Below are 25,701 nucleotides of genomic sequence, written 5' to 3'. Positions count from 1 at the left end.
TAAAATTAAAAGAGCCTCTTCTTCCTAGAATTTCAGGTTAACAATCTTGGGTATCACCTGGTGGTGTCTTTCGGACATGCCAGTATTGACATACCATGTATTTAATTCTTATCCTTCTTTGAAAAAGAAAGAATATTTTGAATGAATAAGTCAGTAATTAGGCAATTTTACAATTAAAGATTGAAAACATCGACCCAATTAATTATTGAAGACTAATTACTCCCTAATCCTTAAAAAGAATATTCAGATAAACCAAAATAACTGTTGAAATTTACTTATACCTCACTAGGTTTATTTAACTTATTTATCAATCCTGATAACTTTAAGAAAACATTCCATCATGTCGTATTTAATGTGTTCTTTACTCATATTCTTTTTTCTTTACTTTGTAGCTACTTAAGGAGATTAAATAATAGAGCATACAATATCTCAGGGTGGTTAGAACAAGGGAACCCGGTTTTTCCAAGCTTTGACATTTTGCTGGGTTTAATTGTCACTCAAGTCCAATATTTTATCAAATAAAACAACTGCTGACCTTTTTATCACAAACAATGGAGCTCATTGTCTTAATACTTGGGCGCTTATTTCAGGCTGTGAGGAATGCCTGCCACAGTGAATGGCATTCCAGAATCACTGACAGACATCCCAGCAGGAAAGCTCAGGAAGGCTAACATCCTGTTGGGTCAACATTACATATTAGGTTTCCACTTCCAAGGCGGTTTAAAAATATCTCTCTCAGTGGTGGAAGCAAAGCATTAAGAAAAGACAAAACAACTGAACAATCTGCAAAGGATAAACTTTATAAGTAAGTAGGGGGATAAAGGGATAAAGATAATAAAGAGCAGCCATGATGGGTATTTGCACATAACTAAAAAATTTTTAGAAAATTGAAGTTTCTAAAACAATAAAAGCTATTTATAGAAATACATGGCATCTAGGAAATATCTGTGAGATTTTTTTTTTTGGCTGTGTATAAGAAGGAAAATCAAAAGGCATTCTAAGACAGAATGTTTGTGATAGAATGAGGTGAAAACATTATAATCTTATTAATTAATCAAATAAAGAAACCCTATAGAGAGCCAAGGTGCAGCAGCCAATGAATTGTTTCTTTTATGGTGACAAAAAAAAAAAAAAGTGAAAATGTAAATGTAAGTTCATTTTAACTTCTTTGGGATTTTTTTATAGTAATGGATAGAAAACACTGATATAGTGACATTTTTAATAAGCACATTACACATACATATGCATCCTCAAATATGCCATCTCTGAGGTAATCTAATCCACACAGAGAAAGGTGAGAGATAGTAGGGACAAGATACTTTCCACTTGTCCCTTTTTGGGGCAGATATCTTGTTAGAACCCTCTTGCAACCAAAGGAGTTGGGGGTGCAGAACTTTCCACCATAGATGGAACAACTGGTCAGAAAGAGGAGGCGGGAGCTACTCCATTCAGCTTTTGGTTCAGGTGGTGGTTGGCAGGTTCACAATGGCCCTTTAAACGTAGCATATTTCCAACTCCTGTGCATAAGTAAGTGTTGGGTAAAATAAGTTCCAGAATGCTGAATCTCAGGCTTCATTAATAATGTTAAAACCTTCATTTAGTTAAATAAATTTAGAGTGGCTTTCATATTCCTCCCTTCCACATTTATTCCTGAATTGATTATCATGAATATTATATACTTCGTTAAGCAAATAATCCAGTGAAAAGATTACCAGAAGAAGAATATCCAAAACAAATGGTCAGGGTTTTTCATTTGTTTTGAGTCTTTTGTCTTTTTTCTTGAGTTAATATGTGCCTCCCTGTCTCTGAAAAGTAGTAAGTGAAAACTCTTTCCTTTAGACCTATCAGCCTCTCACTTGCATTATAAGCTGCTGCAGGGTAACCTGAGGTGCCCCTGAAGTTTCCTATCTTAAAGGAAGCAGGACTTATGTCTCTTGTAACAATGGATGCTGCTCTAAGCTTCAGAGGTCTCCTATTCCACAGGAGTATATTTGAGAAATTAAAAACATCTGTCAGGATCTGCCTGTTTACACATCAACAGCTTTCTTGTCAAAGCCTTCTCCAGAAGGAAACCTGTCTCCCAAAAGCAATTTCCAAGAGAGCACACAGCTCAATGTTTTTAACAAAATAGAGCAGATGTCCATCAAGGGAGAGATGTAGAAAAATTTAAGATGAAAAGTCAGTCACAGATTTCTAAGGAAGCCCAATGGCTGACGACAACAGATCACATTTTTCAACTGGGTCAAACACTTAGCCTGAACAACTGACAACTTTTGATTCTTCCATGTTCCATCCTTCTCCCCATCCTAACTTTCTAACAGTTTTAACTTTCTAGCAATAAAGATAGATGCCCTATTCAGGATTTCTCTCAACTCAGAATTAGTAAGGTAAATACAGTCATTCAAAGAAGGGATTGAAGTCCAACTGGATTTAATGGTCCAGAGTCCTAATGTATGTGATAGGAGGACTTGGCAGGCAGATAAGGACTTCTGACCAGGAACATCCAAGATAAGTCTTGCTGAAGTCAAACAAAAATGAAGAACAAACATACAAACTCCAGAGCCCCACAGACCCAGTGTGGAGCCCAGGCAGGACCAGGAGAGCCCCATCAACACCCTCAGAGGCTGCACTGCCCCTTTGAACACCCAATGCCACAGCCCGCACCTCCCAACCCCCCGACCTGACACTGCATGGCTGAAAGCAGATGTCTCCATCTTGGGACACCTTCATTGCCATCTTCAGTTGTGGTAACTCCCAGCTTGGAACACTGGCTGCACAGGTATCCATAGTCCCCAACTCACCCCTCCCCCTGGAAGCTGTTAACCTGGTGTAGTGACTGCGCAAAACAAAACATTTCTCCGAGACAGATTTGCAGACCCCTGAGCACAACCCACAAGACCTCCTGGGAGAAAGGTCTTTCATTTAGGAAGTAGAAAGAAAGAGGGTGAGTGAAATACAGTTTAGAGACTAAATTAGAGACTAGGAACTGTGAGGTCTACAGGCGATATAAGGAGATAAGACCAAGCACCCACATCACATGAGCGGGCCCCAAAGGAGATGCTTGGGGTGCAGTCTTTTTATCTGGGACCAACTGGTGCCATACCCCACTTCCAGGTGCCCTGCACCCAAGACCAACCCTTCCACCCTGGTAACCTACAACATCCTGAGGGTGGAGATACCAGCAAATAACAGAAAACACCACCTATTGGAGGAGAAAGGAAGCAGGAAAGATTCCGATATTGAACCAAAACAATCCTTGTTTCTTCTTCAGGACTTTTTTTTCTTTTTTATCCCTCTCTATTCTCCTGCCCTCACATCCCCAACATTTGTGAAACCAAGTGCTGTGCATGAATTAGGATACTGAGGATGGGGATGTCTGAATAGTATATTACAGTTGTATTGTATATTCTTTTATCTCCTGTTTTTACATTTTTAAATTTTTTTAAATATTTATGTGTGTTTTATATACTCTATTGTCTTCCCACTTACTTGTCTCCCCAAGATCACTTCCTCTCTCTTCCCCTGCTACTGTCTTCTTCAGATTTCTTTTTCATATGTCCTAAGATCTAATAACTCTATATCCTCACCTCCTACCCCCTCAACATCTTATCCTATACCTCACTCCCGGTTCTTTGTCCACCATCAGAAATTGTAAATCCTTTTGCAAACCTACTGTTATATTGTAGAAATCAATTGAACTCACCACTTCTGTATATTGTGACAAACTGTGAACGCCTTAATAGCAACCATTTGGTTTAAGGTTGTATATTAGGATCATTAACATTGTTCTTCCCCTCAAAGGAGAGGTATTGGAATCTTGCAGGGGCACTATAACCTAAAGTGTAAAAAAAGGTAACACCGCGGATCTGCAGTGCTAGAAGGAAAGACACACAACAACATGAAAAAAACAGGGAAGAAAGTGCCCCAAACAAATCAAGATACTACATTATTAGAATCCATGGCCAGCACAGCAGAAGAAATGACAGAGAAGGAGTTCAAGATGTACATAATTAAAATGTTCTGTGAATTAAAGGATGATATAAGAGAGCAAATACAGGCAGTAAAAGGTCATTTAGATAAGAGCTACATAAGTAAGTACAGGAAGCAAAAGATTACTTCAATAAGGAGATGGAGGTTACGAAAAAAAAAAAAAAAAAAACAGACAAAAATCCCTGAAATGACAGAAACAATAAACCAAACACACCAACTCCTCTGAATATGACTATGTGATAAACTGCTATCAGAATTTAACACCATGATGTTTCTCTCAAAGAATCAATGTGCACCCTTTCCTTATAACAAAAATTCCCGATGTGTCCTTTTCCGTTGTTATTGTTCTGTGGTCATAATCACCAAGAATTCAGAGTGGGACTTAATGGTAAGATTACTTAAGTTAACTAATTAATCCTATTTATTCTTAAATAAATAAATTTACCTTATAATTATGGCACTGTTTTTCCTTTTATTTTGGTGTTCTAATTTTAGTTTAATAAAATATATATCTTTTATTGTAAGCTCCTTCAATTCCTTTTTAGAAAAGAATGGGGAAATTTTTAAATTGTGCAAAAATACTTCCATTACTACCACTACTACTACTACTACTACTACTACTACTAATAATAATAATACTAACGATTGCCTTTGAACCCAATTTAGGAAATCCTAAAATTGATAAGACATTTTTAAACCAACTACAATCAGAAAACTAAGTAATAATTATCATTACAAATAAATGTTAAACTCTTACATGCAAAGCAAAACAAACATACAAACAAAAATCCCATAAAGTCAATGGGATAACCACTCATGGTGATAGCTTAATTTGCCTAATTTGCCTACAATAGCTCTTCTACAATAAAACACCGGACGAAACAATTTTTAATAAGTGGATTGAAAAATACATTAACAATTCAAAATGTGAAAATATGCCCTACTGTATGTATAAAGATAAATTTGAATACCTATCAATATGATGAATTGAAAAATTTTGATAACATGCAACTTTGGCCAATGTATGGAGATGAAAGTATGTTCATAAACTATTAGTGACACTGTCACATGGAAATATAGTTTTTAGAGAGTGTAATTTTGGAAAAATTGATTAAAATGAGTGAACCTACAGATGCATTTGGACAGTATGCAAAAAACAAACATATATATATATATATATATATATATATATATATATATCTCCTAGAATGTTGGCTGTGGATTTTATTAGCAAACAACTTGGAATAACCCACATGGTATCTTCAAAATATAGAATTCAATTTCACCATTAAAAAAATGGAGTAAGGTTGTGTGTACTAATATGCAAAATGCCCAGGATATATAGTAATAAGGATAAATGCATACTATCATGGGTGTGCATATGTGTGCCTATGTATGCCTATAATATGTGGTTGTTTGTGAACAGAAAATATTAGGAAGACAGGTGAGACATTTAACTATACTTATCTCTCAGGTGTACAACTGGGAGTGGAGAGGGAGAAACTTCATTCTTCTCATCTGTACTGAATATTTTTTACAATGTAAATTGGTTACTTATTTTTTACTTATTAGTAAACACTCTAATTTTCTAAACCTTATTCAGTTGATTATCTTTTACATTGATTTTTCACTGAAAATATTCTGGAAAACGTGTGTGATAAAATCTCTGGTTTCCAGCCAAAAGCACAGGCATATCCCTAGGCTCGAAATCCTGGTTTCTTTGCTACCCGGCATTACCTTTGGTAAGATACTTAGGTAGGAGGACTCGCTGGAAGCTTTCAGAAAGGCAGACTGGGGTGTTGGGGGAGTCCTGGTGAGGTCACCAAGCAGTTCATCGTTCCTGATGTTCCTGGGGGCGAGGAAGCTGGCACTGCTCTGACTGAGGCTCCCAAAGCCCGCCAAATCCGCATTGTGGAGAGAGCCCTTCCGGTGACACCTGTATCTTGTGTCAGGGCACACCAGGGCTTCTTCAAACACGGACTCCTCATCGGAGATCTGCAGCTTTTCAAGTTCCCTGTTGATTTTCTGCACATCTGCCACAGTCGTGCCTGTGGACAAGCGACTGTCAGGCTTTGTGTACTCAGCACAGAGACTGAGGATGGTCTCCAAACGCTGTCTTTCCTAGAGCACAGAGAGAAGGGCAAGGTCAACGAATTTGTGAGAATGGAGACAACTCCCAATATAAAGGCTGTCAACCCACAGACACTTGGCTGGAGCTGACTTTGCATCATCTTTTAAGGATGTATTTAAAGATCAAGATGAAACTGTTTGCAATGCCTGGTTTTGTCCTAGACACTATTTTGGCTGTCCTTGTTGATCTCTATATCTCAGGATTGACTCTAGTGCATATCTTAGCACTCGGGAAGCCATTTCTTATGACTAAATCTCTAAATACTCCAAAGATGTTTAAAATCTTCTCTTCCTATCCATCCTTTACCACCTTCTACTTATCTACCTATTATTCACTATTAAACACACAAAGAGAAAAAAAGTACTTAAAAAAATCTTCTAATTTAAAAGATACATCTCTATCTTGCCGGGCCTGGCAGTGCATGCCTGTAATCCCAGAGGCTCAGAAGCCTGAGGGAGGAGGATCATAAATTCAAAGCCAGCCTCAGCGTCTTAGCAAGGCCCTAAAGCAATTCAGCGAGGCCCTAAAGCAATTCAGGAAGACCCTGTCTCTAAATAAAATATAAAGAAGGGCTGAGCATGTGTCTCAGAGGTTAAGCATCCCCGGGTTCAATCATCAGTACCAAAAAAAAAAAAAAAAGATATATCTCTGTCTTCCTAATTTTCTTGAAGTGTTTCAAAATTTGAAAAACTTTTTTATGCCTGGTTATCATGTAAAGATCTTTTCTACTACTTTCTTATGTGAATAATTGAAATTATTTAAAAAGTACAAATGTTGCACTAAAATGACAATTCCACAATAAATCCAAATAGAGAGATATCAATGTAACTCAAATTCTAAAACCATTAAACATTTGATTCATTGAGCTGGAAAATAAAATGATAGTTCATTTGCTTAAAAAAAAATCAACATATAGGCCATTGATGTCTAAAATAGTCCTACGACATGCCCCCTTGACACATGCCTCATGCAGAACAGACATTGATGCTTTTTTATTTTAGGTAGATTAATTACATATTGTGAGCAATGGGAAGCAATTTACTAATTGCCTCTCATAAACCTAGACAGCATTGTTTGGGGTGGGGAACCTCAATATGTTTACCCTTCACATTAATTCTCATGCTGAAATGAAAAAAAAAAAAAGAGCCTAAAACAAAGGCTATCTGTTGTGATTCTATTTACCACACTGAAGGAAGACTCCAAAAGCCCTCCATATAAAAATACATTCCAAACTGCTGATCAGTAATAAAACAGGAAAATGTTAAGCAGCACTAGACAGCTTTTTTCATTCCAATTTTAGCTAATTTGTAAAGTCAAAATTCAGATGCAGTTAGTTATTTTATTAGTTGAGGTAGAAACAAGTAGAAAAGTCAAATAGGAACAGACCAACTCCCTAGTTACCATTAAACCTATTAATTAAATGACAAGTTAGAAGTCATGTAAGGTATATCTGACTTATATCTACCCTCTAAAGTACCCCCCTGAAAAAGGGGGCAATAGCTTGATCAAAGAGACCTTTAAACTAGTTCCCATAAACTCCCACCTCCCTTTCACTGCCTGAACTTCTGGACTCCAGCTGCAGCTCGGTCCTCATGGCCTCTTCCCAGGGCAGGCACTCATGGCCACACATCCTCAGCCCCAGGCTCTTCGGCACCCTGTCCATCCAGCAACCCTGCTGCTTATTTATCTCTACAGCTGCCACCAGCTGCCAAGCCCTACCCACCTCAGCTTTATGGGGAGGGATTGCCAGGATGCAACCTTCATTGCTTTGTTTTAAACTTCTCCAACAATAAAGAAAATTCTACAAGGAAATACTCGAACAACTTGCAAAAATGTAAGTGGGGAGAGGGACAGGAGCAAAAAGTTATCTTACCCTTTCTCCACAGCATCTGCATTAGAGGCTAATCTCCAAAGAACAGTTCCCTTTCTGGCATTTAGATAATTAAGTTGAAGCACCTAACCTCAGCCTTTATTAATCTTCATAGATCTTTATATGCATATATTAGTCTTGGCATGAATTACATTCAGGATTATCTAAAAGTTATCAGTTTCCATTGATCCAGTGAAGGCTGCTGTCTTCAAAAGCATGAAAGATACTTCTGCCTAGACTGGAACACATAGCAAAATTCCTCCCACATCCTTCCCCAAATAGTTTCTTTTGCTGCCAGGGCTATTGCTTAATTCCAAAGGGAATAAATGATCCTAGCCTTATGATGAATGCTATTTCAGACAGTGAAACGCAGTATTCAAAGGCTTGTGCACAGGAAGTTTGGTCTACTGGTATGTGTCTCTCTCTATTCTCATCACACCATTCACAGCCAGTCTGTTCAGTCCTGAATATCTCTCTCTCTCTCTCTCTCTCTCTCTCTCTCTCTCTCTCTCTCTCACACACACACACCACACACACACACACACACACACACACACACACACACACACACACCACAATGCTGCTCACATGTCTAAAAGAAATCCAGGCTGTGCTGAGACACTCTGGCCCCATAAAAGCTACACCGAAGAAAAATAAACTGATGTCGAAAAATACGTCAGAAGAAAGTCTGCAAGGCATTTCAGAAAGCACTTCAGGAAGCCTTTTAAGGAAAACCCGAACAGAAATTACCCTCCTAAGATAATACTCCCTTCAGCCCTCTGAATTCTGGCATCTTATTTCTTCTTATACATCATCTTATTCTGCAGCTGCCACCAGAATAATATCCTTCACTCTGTGACCCAAAAGAAGAGTAATGATTATGGATAAGGACTCTCTGAGAATCAAAGAGGGTGATGTTAATAATGATGCTGAAATCTCAAATACAAACTGGAATTGCTCTCAGCACTGAGATGCACAGCGTCCTCCCCAAAATTCAACTTTCCTTGAAGTTTCACCTGGAAACCTACAAATTCAGGAGGCTACCTTCTTTAAGTTCTCCAAATCCTACCCAGTTTCCCAAATCATCCATTTATTATTTTTTTTTTAAAGCTACCAGTACAAAGACTAAATACCCGCAAATGACCAGAAAACACTGGTGCTAAGGATTTAAGATTAGGTCACTTTGAATCAAATTAGTTAAAATATTAAAAAATTTGTGTTTCCCTTCTCTTCCCTCCATCTTCATATCCCACACATCAAAAAAAGCTTTGAAGGGGATTCAGATGTTAGGAAAAAAATACCTAAAAAATATTGCTATTCAATTGTTTTTCTCTTAGAGGTTAAAAAAAAAAATTGTGAACTGGGACTACGTTTTTGGACCTCAGAGCTTTCTTTCTTCTTCAGAGGCATGCATCTGACATTGCCCCACTGCAGCTACATAGCCATCCACATTCTGCATGCACCCTGTCTCCTATATCCAACACCAGTCCATCTAGGCCTCAGGACTGAATGTACTGAATAAAAAATGAATTATGTCCCGGGAGTTTGGAAGGGTGAGGGAACAGGATTGGGAGTTCAAAGTCAGCCTCAGCAACAGCGAGGCACTAAGCAACTCAATGAGATCCTGTCTACAAATAAAATACAAAATAGGGCTGGGGATGTAACTCAGTGCTTGAGTACCCCTGAGTTCAATCCCCAGTACTACTACTACTACTACTACTACTACTAATAATAATAATAATAATAATGTAGAGAAACAACTGTTGACACCTAAGCACATGTGAAATCTTTATTAAATCATTCTGTTGTATGTTGGGTCACTTATTGCATACAACAAAAGGTTGTAATACTTAGATATAATTAAATTGAAATTAGTTTTTTTTTTCTTTTTAAGACATGTACTGTAAGTATGGTTTTACTTTTCTCTTCCATTAACCCTAGGGATTCAATGTCTCCATAATCTTCTTTTTTTTTTTTAGATGTATTTGTATCCTAAAGTTATTCATTTGTGAAAAACCTGAGTCTTTCATGTTTAAATCCATAATCTTCTTGTTTGACAAAAAATTTATTAAGTTACTTGCTGCCTAGTAATGTGCTTGGGATACATAGTTTTTAAAAAGACATTAAAAAAGACAAATTTGTTTTCTTAATTTTTGTATCCACCATCAAGTCCTTAACAGGAGGTCCGAATAAGTGATCAGTTACAGAAACAATGGTAACAGTTTATGGAAAACCTATGGATTCACATATGGGGAAACAATACACAAAAATTACAGAAAATAAATTTGATTTGAGTCCTTAAGGATAAATATAAGTCTTGTGGTATGTTGGGGCAGTGGGTAGGCAGGGCATGTCCTTGAAGGAATCACAGAACCAAGGATACAGAATTGAGGAATGTCATGGTAGGCTCAGAAATCAGCAACTAGACTGTAGCTAGAGTGAGGGATTCTCAGCTAGGAAGTAGGATGAGGTTCCTATATAGAAATGGGCCACCTATCTTCCTCTTCAAGGAATTCCAACAGTTCCATATAAACTTTTGGAAAAAATTCCTAAAATACATCAATAAGAGTCATAAACCCTAGTTTAAAATGAGCGGCAGAATAAGAAGAGGTAGCAAGTGTGAAGAATTCCCAGGATTTCACCAACACATGCTGGTGTGTTAATCAGGTGGGATAGTCAGGAGGAAAAAGAAGCAATGGCTGAAAATCTTTTATGTGAGTTTATTTGGTTTTATAGTTAAATCCCTGGGGGTAGTAACTGGGGCAAAAAATCTCTTCTGTTGCCCATCTCCAAACTCAATGTGGACCTCAGACTTGCACTGACCAGTGAAATTTGAGAAGCAGTGTCATTCCTGCATGAACAGTTAAGTACATAATTCATTAAATGCCTTGCTTTGCTATGGCAAAGTGACCCTCCAGATGGTGCTGTCTCCATCACCCTGGGTCCCAAGTGAAGAGATGAAATAGAGGGCTCAATCAACCCACACTGGCTATGGAGTATAGGGGAGAAATAGATCTATGTTGTAATAAACCTCCAAGATACATTTTTCTTTTTTGCTTTTCCTTTTCCAACAGAAGAAACTCATTATGATTGATAAACTGTGCTTAATTTTAGGCAGAAACCTGGCTCAAAACTTGGAGAGGAGGAACTCAAGGAACCTCCTAAGGAAATCTCAGTTATTTACTATGTCATAAAGAATTCGGTTTCATCCAAACAGAGGCATGGCCTTTGCCTTTCACTTTTGGAAGGTGACCTAAGTCATAGTGAATTGGAGTCTCTGTCTAGCGCAGAGTTGGCTGCACCTGATAATCACAGGATGGGGGTTGGCCACCAGAACAATTAACTATGTGAGTCAGTGTAAAAGCTTTGGGCCATGGGGTATCAGTCAACCCGGAAACTGGGATCAACCACATGGGCAATCAATCACTCACTCAATCTACCGATCTACAAAACTATACATGAATTCATGATAAAAACTCTGGAAACTAGAACTAGGTCAAGCTTCGCTGGTGGGTGTGTACTAGCACACACCATGCCCAAATTTGGTGGAGAGATGCATCCTGATTGACAGAGTGAGGACAATGAAAGTATCACTTCTAGAACCCTCTAGACTCTGCCCTGTGCCTCTTTCCTTGGCTGGTCTCTGTTTCCTTTCCCTGTCATAAACTATAACCAAGACTGTACTACTTTCAGTGGGTTCTGTGAGTCCTCTAGTGAACAATGGAACCGGAGGGTAGTCTTGGAAACTCCTGAAGGCAAGTGTCAGAAGTGAGAGAAATATTGTGCGGAGACAGTATTTTTTAACCTTGTAATTGACCTTTACATTTACCAAACATTACCTCAGAATTGTTTTTCATCAGTTTAGAACAGATAATCTGATTAAGAATCTGTACATGAAAGTAAGAGATTTTTGTTGTTTGGCTTTACAAATTATCTTCAAAAAGGTCAGTTTAATGTTTTGCTAAGAACATTTTATCTTATGGACTGATAAGTCGGCCTTCAAGTTTTCAAGAAAGCACTTCATTCTGTACCCTCAGTTTGTACTGCATATGAGTGTGTTCCCATCGGTGGGGTTAAGCTAGAAACAGGGCACATCATTTTGGGGACTGCCTGCTCTGGAGGAAACTGTAGCTTAATGGTAAGTCACTAATAATGTGACAAATACTAACTTCTCATCAACCTTTCATCATGTGCAGATTAAGGTTTTTGATCATATACACCTGTTCTCCTCTGTACTAATAAATAACTATATATCAAGAGAGTAAGACATATACAAATAACTAGGGCAATGGATGCCACTCAGTGATTTTTAGTATATTGTTTCAAATACACTAAATATACCAAAACAAACAAACACCCTAAGGAGATAAAGGCCATCCTGCTTAAACTCCCAGATTTCCCTCTGTATCTGTCTGATCCTCCTTCCTCCAAGGTTATCACAGGGGCTGACAGCATGAGCTCTGAAGCCAGACTGCTTGAGTTTGGATCCTGTTCTGTAACTATCTGTGTGGCCCTACACAAGGCATTCAGCTTTTCTGTGTTCCAGAAACAAGGTATGTAAAAGAGGGGATAACTAGAGTAATGAAATAATAGAGATGTGGAGATTTCTCTCCAGTTTCCACAGTAACCTGGGGAGAAGGAATCTTTTCCATCTCTCACTGTCATTGGTCCCTCTATCCCCACCAACACAAACCACATATATTCCCTACAGCACAGGAAGGCCACTGGAGTAGCTTCTAGAAAATACTACCCTCCCAAATAAATCCATGCTCCCACCAGTGCACACACTTCATTCTTGACATAAAACTCAGGTTTCTATTCACATTGCCCCCGGCTCCACATTAAGCCTCAGAGGTCATGAGTATCTTACCCCAATGAGGCCATGCATCATCCAAATACCTGAGGAGCCTGTCACTTCCTACCTTTACTCATTCCCACAGGAAGACATTCAGTTCTTTTAATCTCCTCTCATAAATCTGTTCCTCACACACCTAATTGTTTCACTATTACTCACCTGTGTGGTGACATCTCCCTCAAACCCACTTGCCTCTACCTACTACTATTTCTAGCTGTGTTCCTATTTTAGGAGACACTTGTACTTGAAAAAAATAGATATACCTATGAAATAATATCTTTAATTTTAAAATATTTAATAAAAATATTTAATAATGTCATGACTTATATAAATCATATAAAATACATGTTTGTTTTTATTTTCATTTATGCCAAACATGCCCTGAAGTAATAGAACTTTGGTTTAATTGATCCTGTTAGCTTTTATCCAGTAATGTTTTCAAGGCATACTTTTTCTACCTACTTATCCCTAGAGTTCCATTAGGCAGGCTCAAGTTAATCTCTGGTCCTAGATATCATTTAGCTAGGATTCTCTGTATTTTATTCCTTTTTGTGATGCCTTTTTACATCATTTTGCCATTTAAAATCAACTGGCAGGCCTGTGGGTTATGAGATGTTCATTTAAAAAAAAATTAAGGTCAAAAGTGAACTATTTTTAAAATATTAAAAGATGCAGCTCAGTAGTAGAGAGCTTGCCTAGCATGTATGGGGCACTGGGCTCGATTCTCAGTACTGCAAATAAATATATGAATAAAATAAAGGTCCATCAACATCTAAAAAAAAAATTAAAAAGAGATAGCAATGGAAAGAAAATGCCAATTATGATTGGGGGTAAATGCACATCTCCCTATCAAAGCACTGGCTGTAAAGAAAGGAAATTCATGTGATCAACATGACTATTAGTTCCATATAACATCCAAAAAAAAGTGCCAGATGATTTTACTCTTAAGTGGACTGACCTTATTTCAGAAGAAAATCCAAAAGGTACCTGACTTTCCTCTGTTAAAGAAATTATGCTATTGCTCCATTTAAGAAAACATGACAAAAATCTAATAGCACCATCATCTGTTTACATTTTCACTTTGGCTTTAACCAAGTTTCAGAAATTTTCTTGTTTGTTTCTTTTGAAAGACCACAGTCTACAAAACATAATAAATTTAAATGGTTTTTGTTTTGTTTTGTTTTGTTTGAGAGAGAGAGACAGACAGAGAGACAGAGAGAGAGAGAGAGAGAGAGAGAGAGAGAGAGAGAGAGAGAGAGAGAGAATTTTTCAATATTTATCTTTTAGTTTTCGGCAGACACAACATCTTCACTTGTATGTGGTGCTGAGGATCGAACCCAGCACCACGCGCATGCCAGGCAAGCGTGCCACCGCTTGAGCCACATCTCCAGTCCAAATTAAAATGTAAAATTTAGAATTATATTTAATATTCATTTTGTTCAATCATGATCAGTGCATTAGAGAGATCATAATCTTTTTCACATTTGAAAATCTATCCTATTCTAAACCTACCCTACTTTTATTTAAAAAATAAGAATTTTTAAAATGTATAATTAGTAAGGATGTAGGAAAGTCTACATGTAACAAAAAAGGAGGACTCTAAGATTATCACAGGAGAGTGGCAAGCTGAAGCCCCAACCCTTCATATTTCACTGCTCATTAATAACTACTACCCAAACAACATATCAGTTGGAACAGTACTGTTATGTGATTTTATGAGCGATATATCATATCAAAAATACTATGTGTTAAAATTTTAAATGTATTTTACAAAGTTTTATGTATAGAAGGCAACATAAAAGATGGTATGTCTTCTTTCCAGACCTAAGAATAATGTCAGGAAACAAACCATATTTTTCTTTCTTCCAGAACAAATTGTAAAGGCTGACTCTGGCCTAACATGATTTAGGCCCAGACTTTGTGATCTGATAACAAGATGACCTTATGTAAAATAGCAGAGCTATTTTTTACAACCAAAAAAAAAAAAAAAGGATATTTTAAATATATAAGAAACTTGTTTTTTTGTTTTTTTGTTTTTTTTTACTTCTACTCAGCACTTTTTAAAACTTCTGTCTTTACTCAAAATTCAATTAAGATTCCAGAGCTGGGATATGATTTTAGCAATTTTGAATGAGAAACAGCAATTTACCCAACCCAAAGATTTTCAACAGAGCATGCCTCACAGAAAGATTCCCCCCCTACAGTGAATTAGACTTCACCAGAGCAAAGTTTTTGGCTGTTCCAAACCAAATTTCACTGACTTCGACTTCGGGGAAGATGAAGCTTACTAGCCATATTTTTTCCTATTCCTCCTTTTAAGTCCAGCTAGACCGTGTACATTATATGTAAGACAAATAAAAGAAGACTCTAAAAAGAGGAAAGAAGAAAGCAGATTAGCTAGGACCACAGAGCCCCAAGTGTGGTCCCTGCAATTTCCTTCTACTCAGATCTCCAGTCTCAGAGATGGAGGAGGGAAGCATAAAACAATGGACTCAGTTTCCAGATAACAAATTTGGGTGACAAAAGGCTACAGGCTGTCCAGAGTATGTTTGCAGGACATTCTCAAAATGACAAAGTTATGCAAATGAGAGCAGATCAGGGATTATTAGAGGTTAAGGGAGAAGGAAGTGGGTGTGTCTATAAAAAAACAACTGGGGACCTTGTGGTGTCTTGACTGTATCAAAGTCATACCCTGGCTGTGATGTGGTACCTTAGCTTACAGGACATTGCCATTAGAGGAAATGGGTGAACCGTATACAGGAACTCCCTGAACTGTTTCTAAAAAAAAAAAAAAAAAAAAAAAAAGTGACTCTACTATTATCTTAAAGAGTTTAATGTTTCAAACAAAGTGTCTTCTAATAGGTCTTAACCTGCACATTGAAACAGCTGAAACAAAAATTTTCCATCAAGAAAATGAAGAATTTGTTTCTATTGTAGTGAGTGTTTTGGATTCTTTTTATTTTTCTGAAAAATCAATCCTGAACCTTAAAAATATTATCCATGGCAAATATTCCCACAAACTTTTCTAGAACTGGGTAAGAAAATTTCACATTATTGAATCAACCAGAAGAGTCACTAAAACCTATTAGATGATAAGAATTTTAAAAAATAAAAAGCAAGCTCAATAAGTCACTTATAATTTAGATACACTGGGTATTTTGACAACAAATATGGGGATCATTTTACTATGAAGAATCAATTTCAATGCACTATTTTCAATTTTCATCTCATTGGCACATATTTTCCCCATGAACCTTATTCATAAGCTTTATTTCTTATTTTAAAACAAGTGTTTGTATTTTGATTTATCATTTAATGAAAGAATGAAATTTCTTCCATAGCTTGCATGATGCCCATGCCTTCTATATGTCAGCATTTAGCCTAAGGATGTGAAACTGTTGATTTTGGACACATCCCTAACTCAGAGCAGCCATTTTTAAATGTGTGGCACCATCAAGAGGCAACAGCTTGTACTGCCACAAGAACCCAGGATTGGCTTTCAAGTATAGAGAAGCCTGCTTTTAATAGCTATTGTCTTAGACTAAGCAACATAGACTTAATTAAGACTTTAACTCTGTTTCTCCCATGTGAAGTAATTAAATTATTATTCAATGCTATTTTTCTCTTTTCACTCCCTTTCTGCCCTTTTATCTCTCTGATGGAAAAGGAAGGGGAAAAAACATGACGACATCTCTCTCTCAGTTCACTGAGGACGACTGGCAGACCTAATTTGCTAATGATTAATTTCTTAATATTTAATGAACATCTACATATATGCAGGCAGTTTGCTGTTCAAAAGATACAGAGAGAAATTACTTGCTTTACTTTATAATAACCAAAGGTGATTTGATGATAATATTCTTCTTTATATTACCCAGTGGTTACAGATGTATTTTATTTATAAACAAAGGGAGATTGTTTATTTAGCCTTCCAAAATGGATAGCTTATTTAGGCAGTAGTTGGCATCATCCATCTAATCTTGTGATGTCCAATATATTATAATTTAACCTGTTGCTTCTCCTGATGTAAAAATAAAAAAGACAAAACAAATTACATACATGGTTCACATTTCTGGCTTGCATTATATTTCTGAGCTAGATCCTATAAATCATTGAAGCAGGGAGTGAAAGGGGAAAATGACAGGGAATGTTGGAATACTGACTGTTTAAAACATGAGAGGTAAGAGAAGGATCCACAGAAACAATTCCATTTAAGGATTAGACTAAATCTGAAAAATAAATCAATTAATGCAACAAAGATCATACAAACCTAGATTATAAAGACATTCATTATTTTAAGAAGTCTGGACCCTCTTCCCCTATTTGCAGTTTAATTGGCTCAATTCCCACTGGTACAACCATAAAAAAAAAAAAAAATTAAAACTGTAGTCAGGATGTAGCAAACGGAAGAGCCACATCAGGAAAGAGATTTCTTTCAAGTCAGACTGGAAGACAAAATACTTTTCCATACTTAAGCGTGCCTTCACATTTCAAAGACGTTGTTGTTAAAATAGGAGAGATCAGTAATCTGAACAACAAAATAGATTCTTTGAATGTTGACTGATGAAGAAAGAAATGCTGTGGATCTTAATAATTCAGCCCAGCTCAGCCAAAAAGGTTCTGAATGCCTAAACTGTGTTGCAGGCTCAGGAGTCACTAGAAAGTGTAGTTTCCTAATCCCAAAACTGACTGATACCAATCTGTAGATTCTTTGGTCTTTAAAATAGTATCTGCATCTGACCATTAAGGGATGACAGAACATATACATTTATTTCAAAAAACACCAAAATTTATTAAATAAACATCCTCGATTACACTTTCACTTAATTTTAGAAACACTAACTTTATGATCTGCTCAACAGTACACAAGCAAGATTCCAGGGCCTGCAGCCTTGGTTTTCATATAACCCCGTAGAGCACCAATTCTTATAAAGAATGTTACAAAGTTTTCTAAGTAAAGAAAATTTATTCATTTTCATATTTTCATTTTAAATTGAAAATTGGACAGGAATTTCCCTTTCTGGAACTAAGAAGGATGTAATTATGTCAACATATTTGCATTCTTTTGTATAGAGCTTCACTGTTGCCTGGAACCAAATGCATACTGTCTGGGATCTAGGGGTTCAACAACAGTCACAAATTAAGGAAAAACAAAAAGAATGTCATGATTAGGCATTGAAAATACTTACTTACTCTTCAAACACCATGTATACGATGCTTCTGATACTCTACTCATCTCAATAGGAGGTGAGTGTATAGCACCAAGCAAGACAGACATGATCCCAGTCTCTTGCAAATTAAAATTCTTTAGTTATAAAGTGCTTTCACAGGGGCTGTAAGAGCAAAACACCCTCCAAACAGCAAAGAATTGCTGACCCACACATTTCACCTATTCATACAACTACCATGGAAATATTAATTTGTGTCTTGAAAGAAAGCCAAGCTTATCTTTAGGGAATGCATAGTGATAGGGTATGTAAAAAACCAGAAAACCCTATTCCATGGTGCCTCATGAGAGCTGGCATCATATTACATGTTTGAGAAATAAGTATCAAGTGTGACCCTCCATAGTTCTAAATGGCGACACTGCTATTTGCCAAGGCACTGCAGATGACGGTCATCAGCCAGAAGGAAAATACTGGATTGCTACAATGCAATTTGTGGGAATCCATTGGTTCTCCATAATAGAACCCAGATGCTTTTGGCAGTTGTCAAATGAATACTCTTAACAGCAGCAGGGGTTGCTTTTTTTCATTTTCTCCTTTTCTGTTTAAAAATGACTTTTGCTGCCTGGACTATAATGTACTAGGTAGCCATCACTACCTCTATACTAGGAAGTATGCAGATATCAAATAAGGCGAATAAAAGAATATTTTTCTACTTTATAATGATTTTTCTAGCCTACAAAATATCTTATTTGCCAGAGTCAGCAACCCAGTCCTACTTAGAACAGAACTCAGAATGAGGGAGTGAAAATGACCACTGATGCCCAGATGGGTGCATCGAGGTCCATGGGCTTAAGGGCACTCACTTCACAGACTCAGCACCCTGCCAAGCCCTCCCTTGCACTTAGTAACCCTTACTTCAGGACATTTTAAATCAAGACTTGGTATCTGGTTTCTAAAATCACAAAACAGAAAATGGCTGGCATAATGACAAAAATATGAATTGGCAGTTGAGGGGAAGAGAAAAGGAAGAGAAATGAAAAAAAATAAACATCTAAAATAGCACAGCAGTTGGACGCTATTTAATATCAACTCAAAATGGATCATTACAATTCATTAACAGGCTTTGTTCACTAATCATGAACCTTGGAGTTTCATAATTATGGCTCCACCTTTAATACTAACTGCAATTACCCTGAGTTTTCAACAAAGATTGAACACGTTTTTTTTTTTTAAAAAAAAAAGAATCCAAATGAAACACTGGTATAATCACCATCAAGCTAAAAATACTGCAGATATCATGTTTAGTGAACCAAATCTCCCCTGCTTGTTTTCCTCATTAGGGAGTTAAATAAGTCTGCAGCATCTATTGATTCTATATTTATATAAGAGTAGTGTTTACTTTTTGAAAGTGGACTGACTGTGGAGCCAATTAAACTGCACTGCCCATGGAGTACATCTCACAGGCTGGGAGCCCAGAACATCTTTTCTTGGCTCCCAGAGTAAATCTCAAATGGCACTAGAGCTTTACCTTCACTGACTCACATTCTCTGCAGCTTTTCTTTTCATGACTCTGTGCCATTGTTTTTGCTTGGGAATTTTGGTCAAATTGCATAGGAATTCTGGTTGGCATACCACTAGAGTTATCCCCATTGGTGGCATGCAATGACTAGTGTTTTTTTTTTTTTTTTAAATGGTTTGACCACTTGGTGACCTGTCAGGTAGAAATGGAATCTATCTTTCTTAAGGTAAGAGATGACAAAGCATTTGTTTGTTGCTTTTGTTGTTTGGAACTTGTTTGGTTTCTATTTGTGTCCCAGATCAGAAAAATAATTTGTTCCCAATGGAAAAGCAACCAACCTTTTGAGAGCTGCAGGAGTGACATTTGTTTCAGTGTTTACTTTTAAGGTATGGTTGAAGCTGTAGAACTTACGCGACAGTCTTTGAGGAAAAAAAAAATCACTGCGTTTGTGTAAATATTTTCCTTCCTCCTGAGGATAATAATAAATTATAGAATAGCTCTGCTGCTCTGACTGGTTTCTAAAAATTTACAAGGATTTAAACAATTCCAACATGCCCCAAAATTCCAAAAAAATAAAGGAAAATTCTCATTCTTTAAATATTTTTAAGGAAAAGACCTTTCTTATTAAAACTGATTGACAACCTTTCTTTTTTTCCCATTAAAAAATAAGTTATATATAAAATAAATCCTTACACAAATCAGACTGACTCGGTAACTTGGTTCAAAAAAGAATTACACACTACACATCTTTTCTTTGTTTAATCTGTGTATAATTAATCCACGTGTAATCTCATCTTAAAAACATTTGGAACTTGTTTTAATACGAAAAGACTAGTATATCTGAACTTCTAAAATGCCTTATCTTAGTTTACTAAAAATATAAGCTCTCAAGCAACCAAAATCTTATATTATTTAAGTGAAGAAATCTCCTCTAATTAATATTTGATTTTGCTTCCCCCCCCCAAATCAGACAGATATCTTTTTGATATCTTATATCTAAACTATCTTCAAGTTTTATTAAATACTCTATATAATCATCTGTATAAGTTTTGGGTTTTAACCTTACAAAAGGAAAGCTGCTATAAATGATTAAGTTTGTTTACAATAGTTTTAAACTGTCCAACATAGGGACATATATGAAATAAAATGAGACATTCAGCGTTCCCTAAGATAATTCCATACAGGTAAAATACCATTATTATTAATATTATTAAAAAGTGCTCAAAATTATGTACATGTGTTACAGAAATGTTCTGCATAGACATTAGTGTTCTCACTGTAATATGCCCTTACATCAGGGGAAACACTGATTAAACAAGACATTAGTCTTATATCCTGATAAAGAATCTGAGCTCTCCACGCTGATACTATTTGTTAAATAGCCATAAATTCACCAGTGCTATTTGTTCTTACTTTCACCGCGTGGTCTCAGTGTCCTCTGGAGTTTGCCTGAAGACTGTGCCTAAATTGTGGGCTAGAATGTGCCTTCTACAAAGACAGTTTCAGAGCCTCACAGATAGGACCTTATCAAGTCCTCCTGACATTTCAGAAAACAGACCTGTGGGGAGAAGGTGCTGAGCTGACCTGGCCTTGACTAGAATGAGTTCTAGGAAGCTAAATCAGATTTTTAGAACTATTTTTAGTTCATAAATAGATGATTTAATGAAATCAACACAGTGGCCCAAATTGCAGTTAAATAAGAATTAATTACATAGGACTACTTGAACTGTTAATGGAAATCAAATTTCTAATGTGGATATGTGTTTTGGAGTATTATTGGTATTATTTTGAATCTTTTGTTGTAATGGGGAAACCCTCTAGCATTCATCTTCATCTATCTCCAACCTTTAATTTAGTTAACTCTGATTGGCAAACTAAATGAAATATTCTTTTTAGTGGGTAGTTTGTTCTCATTGACCCCTTAGAATTCAGGAACAAATATTTTTGAGGCACTTTACTTTTCAATGGCACAAACTCAATAATAAACAGTCCTTCTTTTCTAAGACAAATAACTATATGTACATGGAGTGTCACCTTAAAAAAAAAAAGCCTCATTTCATCAAGTATGACAAGCCCAATACTAAGGAAAAGGGATTATTAGAACTTAGTATTTGGAACAATATCCACAAAACTCTCACAAAAAGTTAAATCTGTTTATGACTTAGAGGGTCCCAACCTCATAGTCAGTAAGAATGGTCACTCTGGGTTGTCAAGAACCTTAGCCTATTTGGAAAATCTAGAGGTAAGAGAGATTTGCTAACATTTAAAGATTCTAAAGATTTTTTAAAGATTCTAAAACCCAATGTAGACACATTTCTTGAGTTTTGCTTTCTGTCCTTGTAATAGAATACTTAAGAAGATTTAAGGAAGATTTCTAGAGTGATAGAATCCATTGAAAATGTTCTCCCTCACTCCTTGATAAATTATCAAATGGAGTTATTTTTCTGGCTTTATTAATAATAGTTGATCAGCACAGTATATATCAGCTGTCAATTTATAAGAAAGTATTTATATGCTAATTAAAACTTCTGAATTTACATCAAGGAATCAAAGCTGCAAAACAATGCCTTTTGTGACTATGTATAATCTCTGGAGATTACTTATTATTACAATGGGAGCTATCATACCAGAGCCTGAATAACTGATTCACCTAAGGAATATCTAATTCTCTAGGGGTATGTATGTTTGTTTTATTCACTACTGTTAGTTGGGATATTTGAAAGTTCCTTAAAAATAGACCTTAACTTATCAAGAACTTCAAGTAATAGATATGATTCTCATTCTAAAATGTCCAACAAATTTTGCCCAGTATAGATGTCAATCATTTCTGCCCATTATAATCCAAGGATTACCATTTTATTGTACTTTAGAGTGTTAATGAGTTTGGGATGTGATTCAAACTTACCTTACTTTAATAATCCTATACTTTTGTAAAACAGATTTACCATCTCATAGCTTCTCTCATTAAGGAAATCATTAATGATTAATAAAGCAAAATGATCTCTGACATGTATTCATTTTAAGAGGAAAATATATGCTTAACAAAGAGTGGAAAAATACCATTGTTTGTTCTCATTGATTAGTGGGATGCTCAAGGGACATTTCCTCTAGTCTTCTTATTTTCAATATTAACCACTTTAAGTATACATTCATTTTAAATGATAAAGGATAACTCAATAGATTTTGTGAGTATGTGTTATGGAGCGTCACTGTGTGTGCTCAGAAACAAGGCTGGAGAATACGGGGTACATAATGTGCAGGAAATGCTGAGCACCATGACACACCCTTCAACTTTCTGGACAACTTGCCACAAAGTTCTAGACAACTTGCCAAATTCACTGCCTAATTCCTGATGACTCATGATTCCACCTTCTACATCTATCATAATCATACACCTGCAGATCTAACAATATAAATAATTCAAATACGAATTCCCTCAGTCTTAAAATTTTATACGATGCAAGAAATTTGGTAAAACTCACAACTACCGTTTGTTGGTAACTATACCAAATGTATAGTTACAAGGATTCTGAAGAGCCACTGAATTGATATTTAGGCTCCTACAGGCCTTCAAAATACCTACACATGCCTAACAATAGTGTCCTGGGAAAAGTAGAGATAGTGGGAGAGTCTAGGAAGTGACAGCAGTGGCTTGTACATGTGATATTAATCCTACATCCCCACGTCATTCAAGGCTTAACTTTAGATTCTGATCAATGAAACAGTGAGGCAAACAGAAAGATTACCAATCGCTCCATCTCCTGCTCCCTCAATCTTTCCTCCCTCTGTCGCCGATGATAATCCATGAGGTCATCGCGTCCTGAAATGGAGCTGATACTGCTTTTCCTTTCCCGAAGGACAGGCTGGGGGGTCCCTGAGGCCTGTCTGAGGCTGTCCAACTCAGTGTCATCGAAGTCCACAGAGCCACAAGAGAAGTTCCTCCTGGCCACGAACACTCTGTCTATTTCCACAGTAGGAAATGAATGGCTTGGGCTGGTCCCCGAGAATAGAGCCCTGTCAAAGTCATCAGAGGCACAGGAGGAGGTGGAGGCCAGAAGCATCTTCCGAGCCACCCGAGGACTGGCAGGTACACTGAGGGTGGAACTTGCATAAGGAACGCCCTCAGAGGCAGAGGTTTTATAAGGTAAAGCCCCTGAGCTTAGAGAGGAAAAATTAAGGTAATTGTCATTGTCTATCACGCTATGAGGTAGATCCTTTTCCCCCGGTGGTCTGGTTCGTTTGGAATTGCCAAGAGAATTTCTTGGAGGCAAGCTGAGAGGCGTCAGCTGGTTCTCTGTGGCTTTGTACAACCTGGGAAGCGATCTGCTGTAGGCTCCCATGTGGCTTAGGCTGCTGCCTGAATACTTCCTAGTTCTTAAACTGACATTTTCAGATGCAGGTTCCTTGTGTCGGGTTAACTTGGGCTGAAGTGCCAGGTTGTCCTGAATGTTCATTTTCCTGGCTTGCTTTGGGCTTGAAGGCATGCTAGCTGCCCCAGATCTGCTGATGGGAGGGGGCCCACTGTCATTCAGGGAACCACCATTCCACATGGCCAGGAGTGAGCCAGATGCCTTTCGTCCTTCCAGTCCTCCAAAAAAGTAGACATTATCATGGGATTTATTCCTAGAGCTGTATTTAGAATAGGGAGGTTTCTCTGAAAGTCTCGAGGACCTTTCAGTGTCCCGGCCAGTATAATGCTCAAAATCTGCCCTTCCAAGTGGATAGCCACTGAGGGAGTGAGTAGTGCTAAGTACGGGAGTGGGAGGCTTCATGGACATACTCTTGTCGGTTTCATCAGAGAATTGCTTGCTCCCCTGGATTTTGGTCAAGGAGGGGCTGCTCCTGACATTGGTGCCCAAAGGAGAAGGGCTCCTCTTAGCAGGCACGGGTTGTGAGAGGGTTAAATATGAACCAGAATAGTCTCCATTGGCTTTAAATTTCAGGCTGGAAGAATATTTTTTGGGGCTTAGGCTCTCCATCATATTTTGGGAATCTGTGTCCAGGGATTGCACTACAAATCCTTCCTCGGTGCTACCATTTTGTAAATCCAACTGCTTTTGCATGTGGCTACACTCTTCCATAATCTCGCTGGATTCTGTAAGGGAAAAAAAAAAAATAGAGAAAGCTTTATGTAACAAAACAAAACAACAAAACCCAACCCCCTGTGAGTCTACTGCTGAACAAATAGTCTTGGAATATGACCCAACCCAACGAAAAAACACAAACTCTATTTTTCTAATAACCTAATAAAATTGCACCAGAAAAATGAAGACTAAGGACCACTGATCAGAGATTTTTTTTTTTTTGTACAAAAAGAAAAATATCTCAAGAGGACATGATATTTGAGGAAAGCAAATTTCTTTTTCTAATATTTCTTTAGTTTTCAATGGGCCTTTATTTTCTTTATTAATATGAGGTGCTGAGAATCGAACCCAGTGCCTCACACATGCTAGGCAAGCACTCTGCCACTGAGCCACAACCCCAGCCTAGGAAAGCAGATTTCTAACCAAGTAATGGTGTGGGAGAGTTTCCCTTTGGTGTTCAAGTCCTTGGAAAACAACCTGCTCCTACCTAGAAAATGCCTAAAAGGACTCTGAGGTGGTTTTTCTTTTAGATTTCCCTGCTAAAATTATTAAGTGCTCAGAAGTAGTCCTGAGGAAACAATCTACATTTGGCAGAGAAAGAAAGTTTTGTGTTAGACACTGATCAAAAACATGAGGGTTAGAAGATAGCTCTTTAAAAGAGGGCTGTGGGAGTTTCCTTCTTAACAAGAAGACTTATAGTTCCTGTACTCATCACAAAGAGGCAGGTGATAACAGAGAGAAAGGATGTTCCCCACATTTCTGCTACATGGTCAGGACAGCATATTTAAAAACCTGAAACTGTTGTCTTCTTCAAATTCCCTGGAGTCCCAAATACACCACCAAGCTCATCTTTGGTATCAAACTCTCTCCCCCACCAGGAACATCTTTCTCCCTCTGTGGACCTTTCAGAACCTATCTATTCTTCAAAGTGCAGATCAGAGTTCTTCTGTCTTGTACAATCAAAATCTTTTCCAAAAGTTTCCTTAAGGATATGTTTTGGATCCTAGTTTAAATAACATTAAGAAACCAAAGTTCTAGGCTATGAAAATGTCTTTGAAGTACAAACTATTTCTGAAAATGAAAA

The 25,701-nt window shown here is 37.1% G+C and overlaps 1 protein-coding gene across 1 annotated transcript in view; it reads right to left on the bottom strand.

The window, feature by feature from the left end:
- The window catches only part of Phldb2 (pleckstrin homology like domain family B member 2), a 95,356-nt gene that overhangs the window by 54,151 nt on the left and 15,504 nt on the right, over window positions 1-25,701 (bottom strand). Inside the window, exons 2-3 of the mRNA XM_077795339.1 lie at window positions 23,280-24,628; window positions 5,728-6,111 (exon numbers count right to left, since the gene is read on the bottom strand). Coding sequence (XP_077651465.1) covers window positions 5,728-6,111; window positions 23,280-24,614 — 1,719 coding nt within the window. The 5' untranslated portion in view covers window positions 24,615-24,628. The remainder of the gene's footprint in view (window positions 1-5,727; window positions 6,112-23,279; window positions 24,629-25,701) is intronic.

The sequence above is a fragment of the Urocitellus parryii genome, chromosome 2, assembly GCF_045843805.1.
Source record: "Urocitellus parryii isolate mUroPar1 chromosome 2, mUroPar1.hap1, whole genome shotgun sequence".
Taxonomy (NCBI): domain Eukaryota; kingdom Metazoa; phylum Chordata; class Mammalia; order Rodentia; family Sciuridae; genus Urocitellus; species Urocitellus parryii.
Note: the sequence above shows the minus strand (reverse complement) of the source record. Positions and strands in the feature narration are given on the sequence as shown.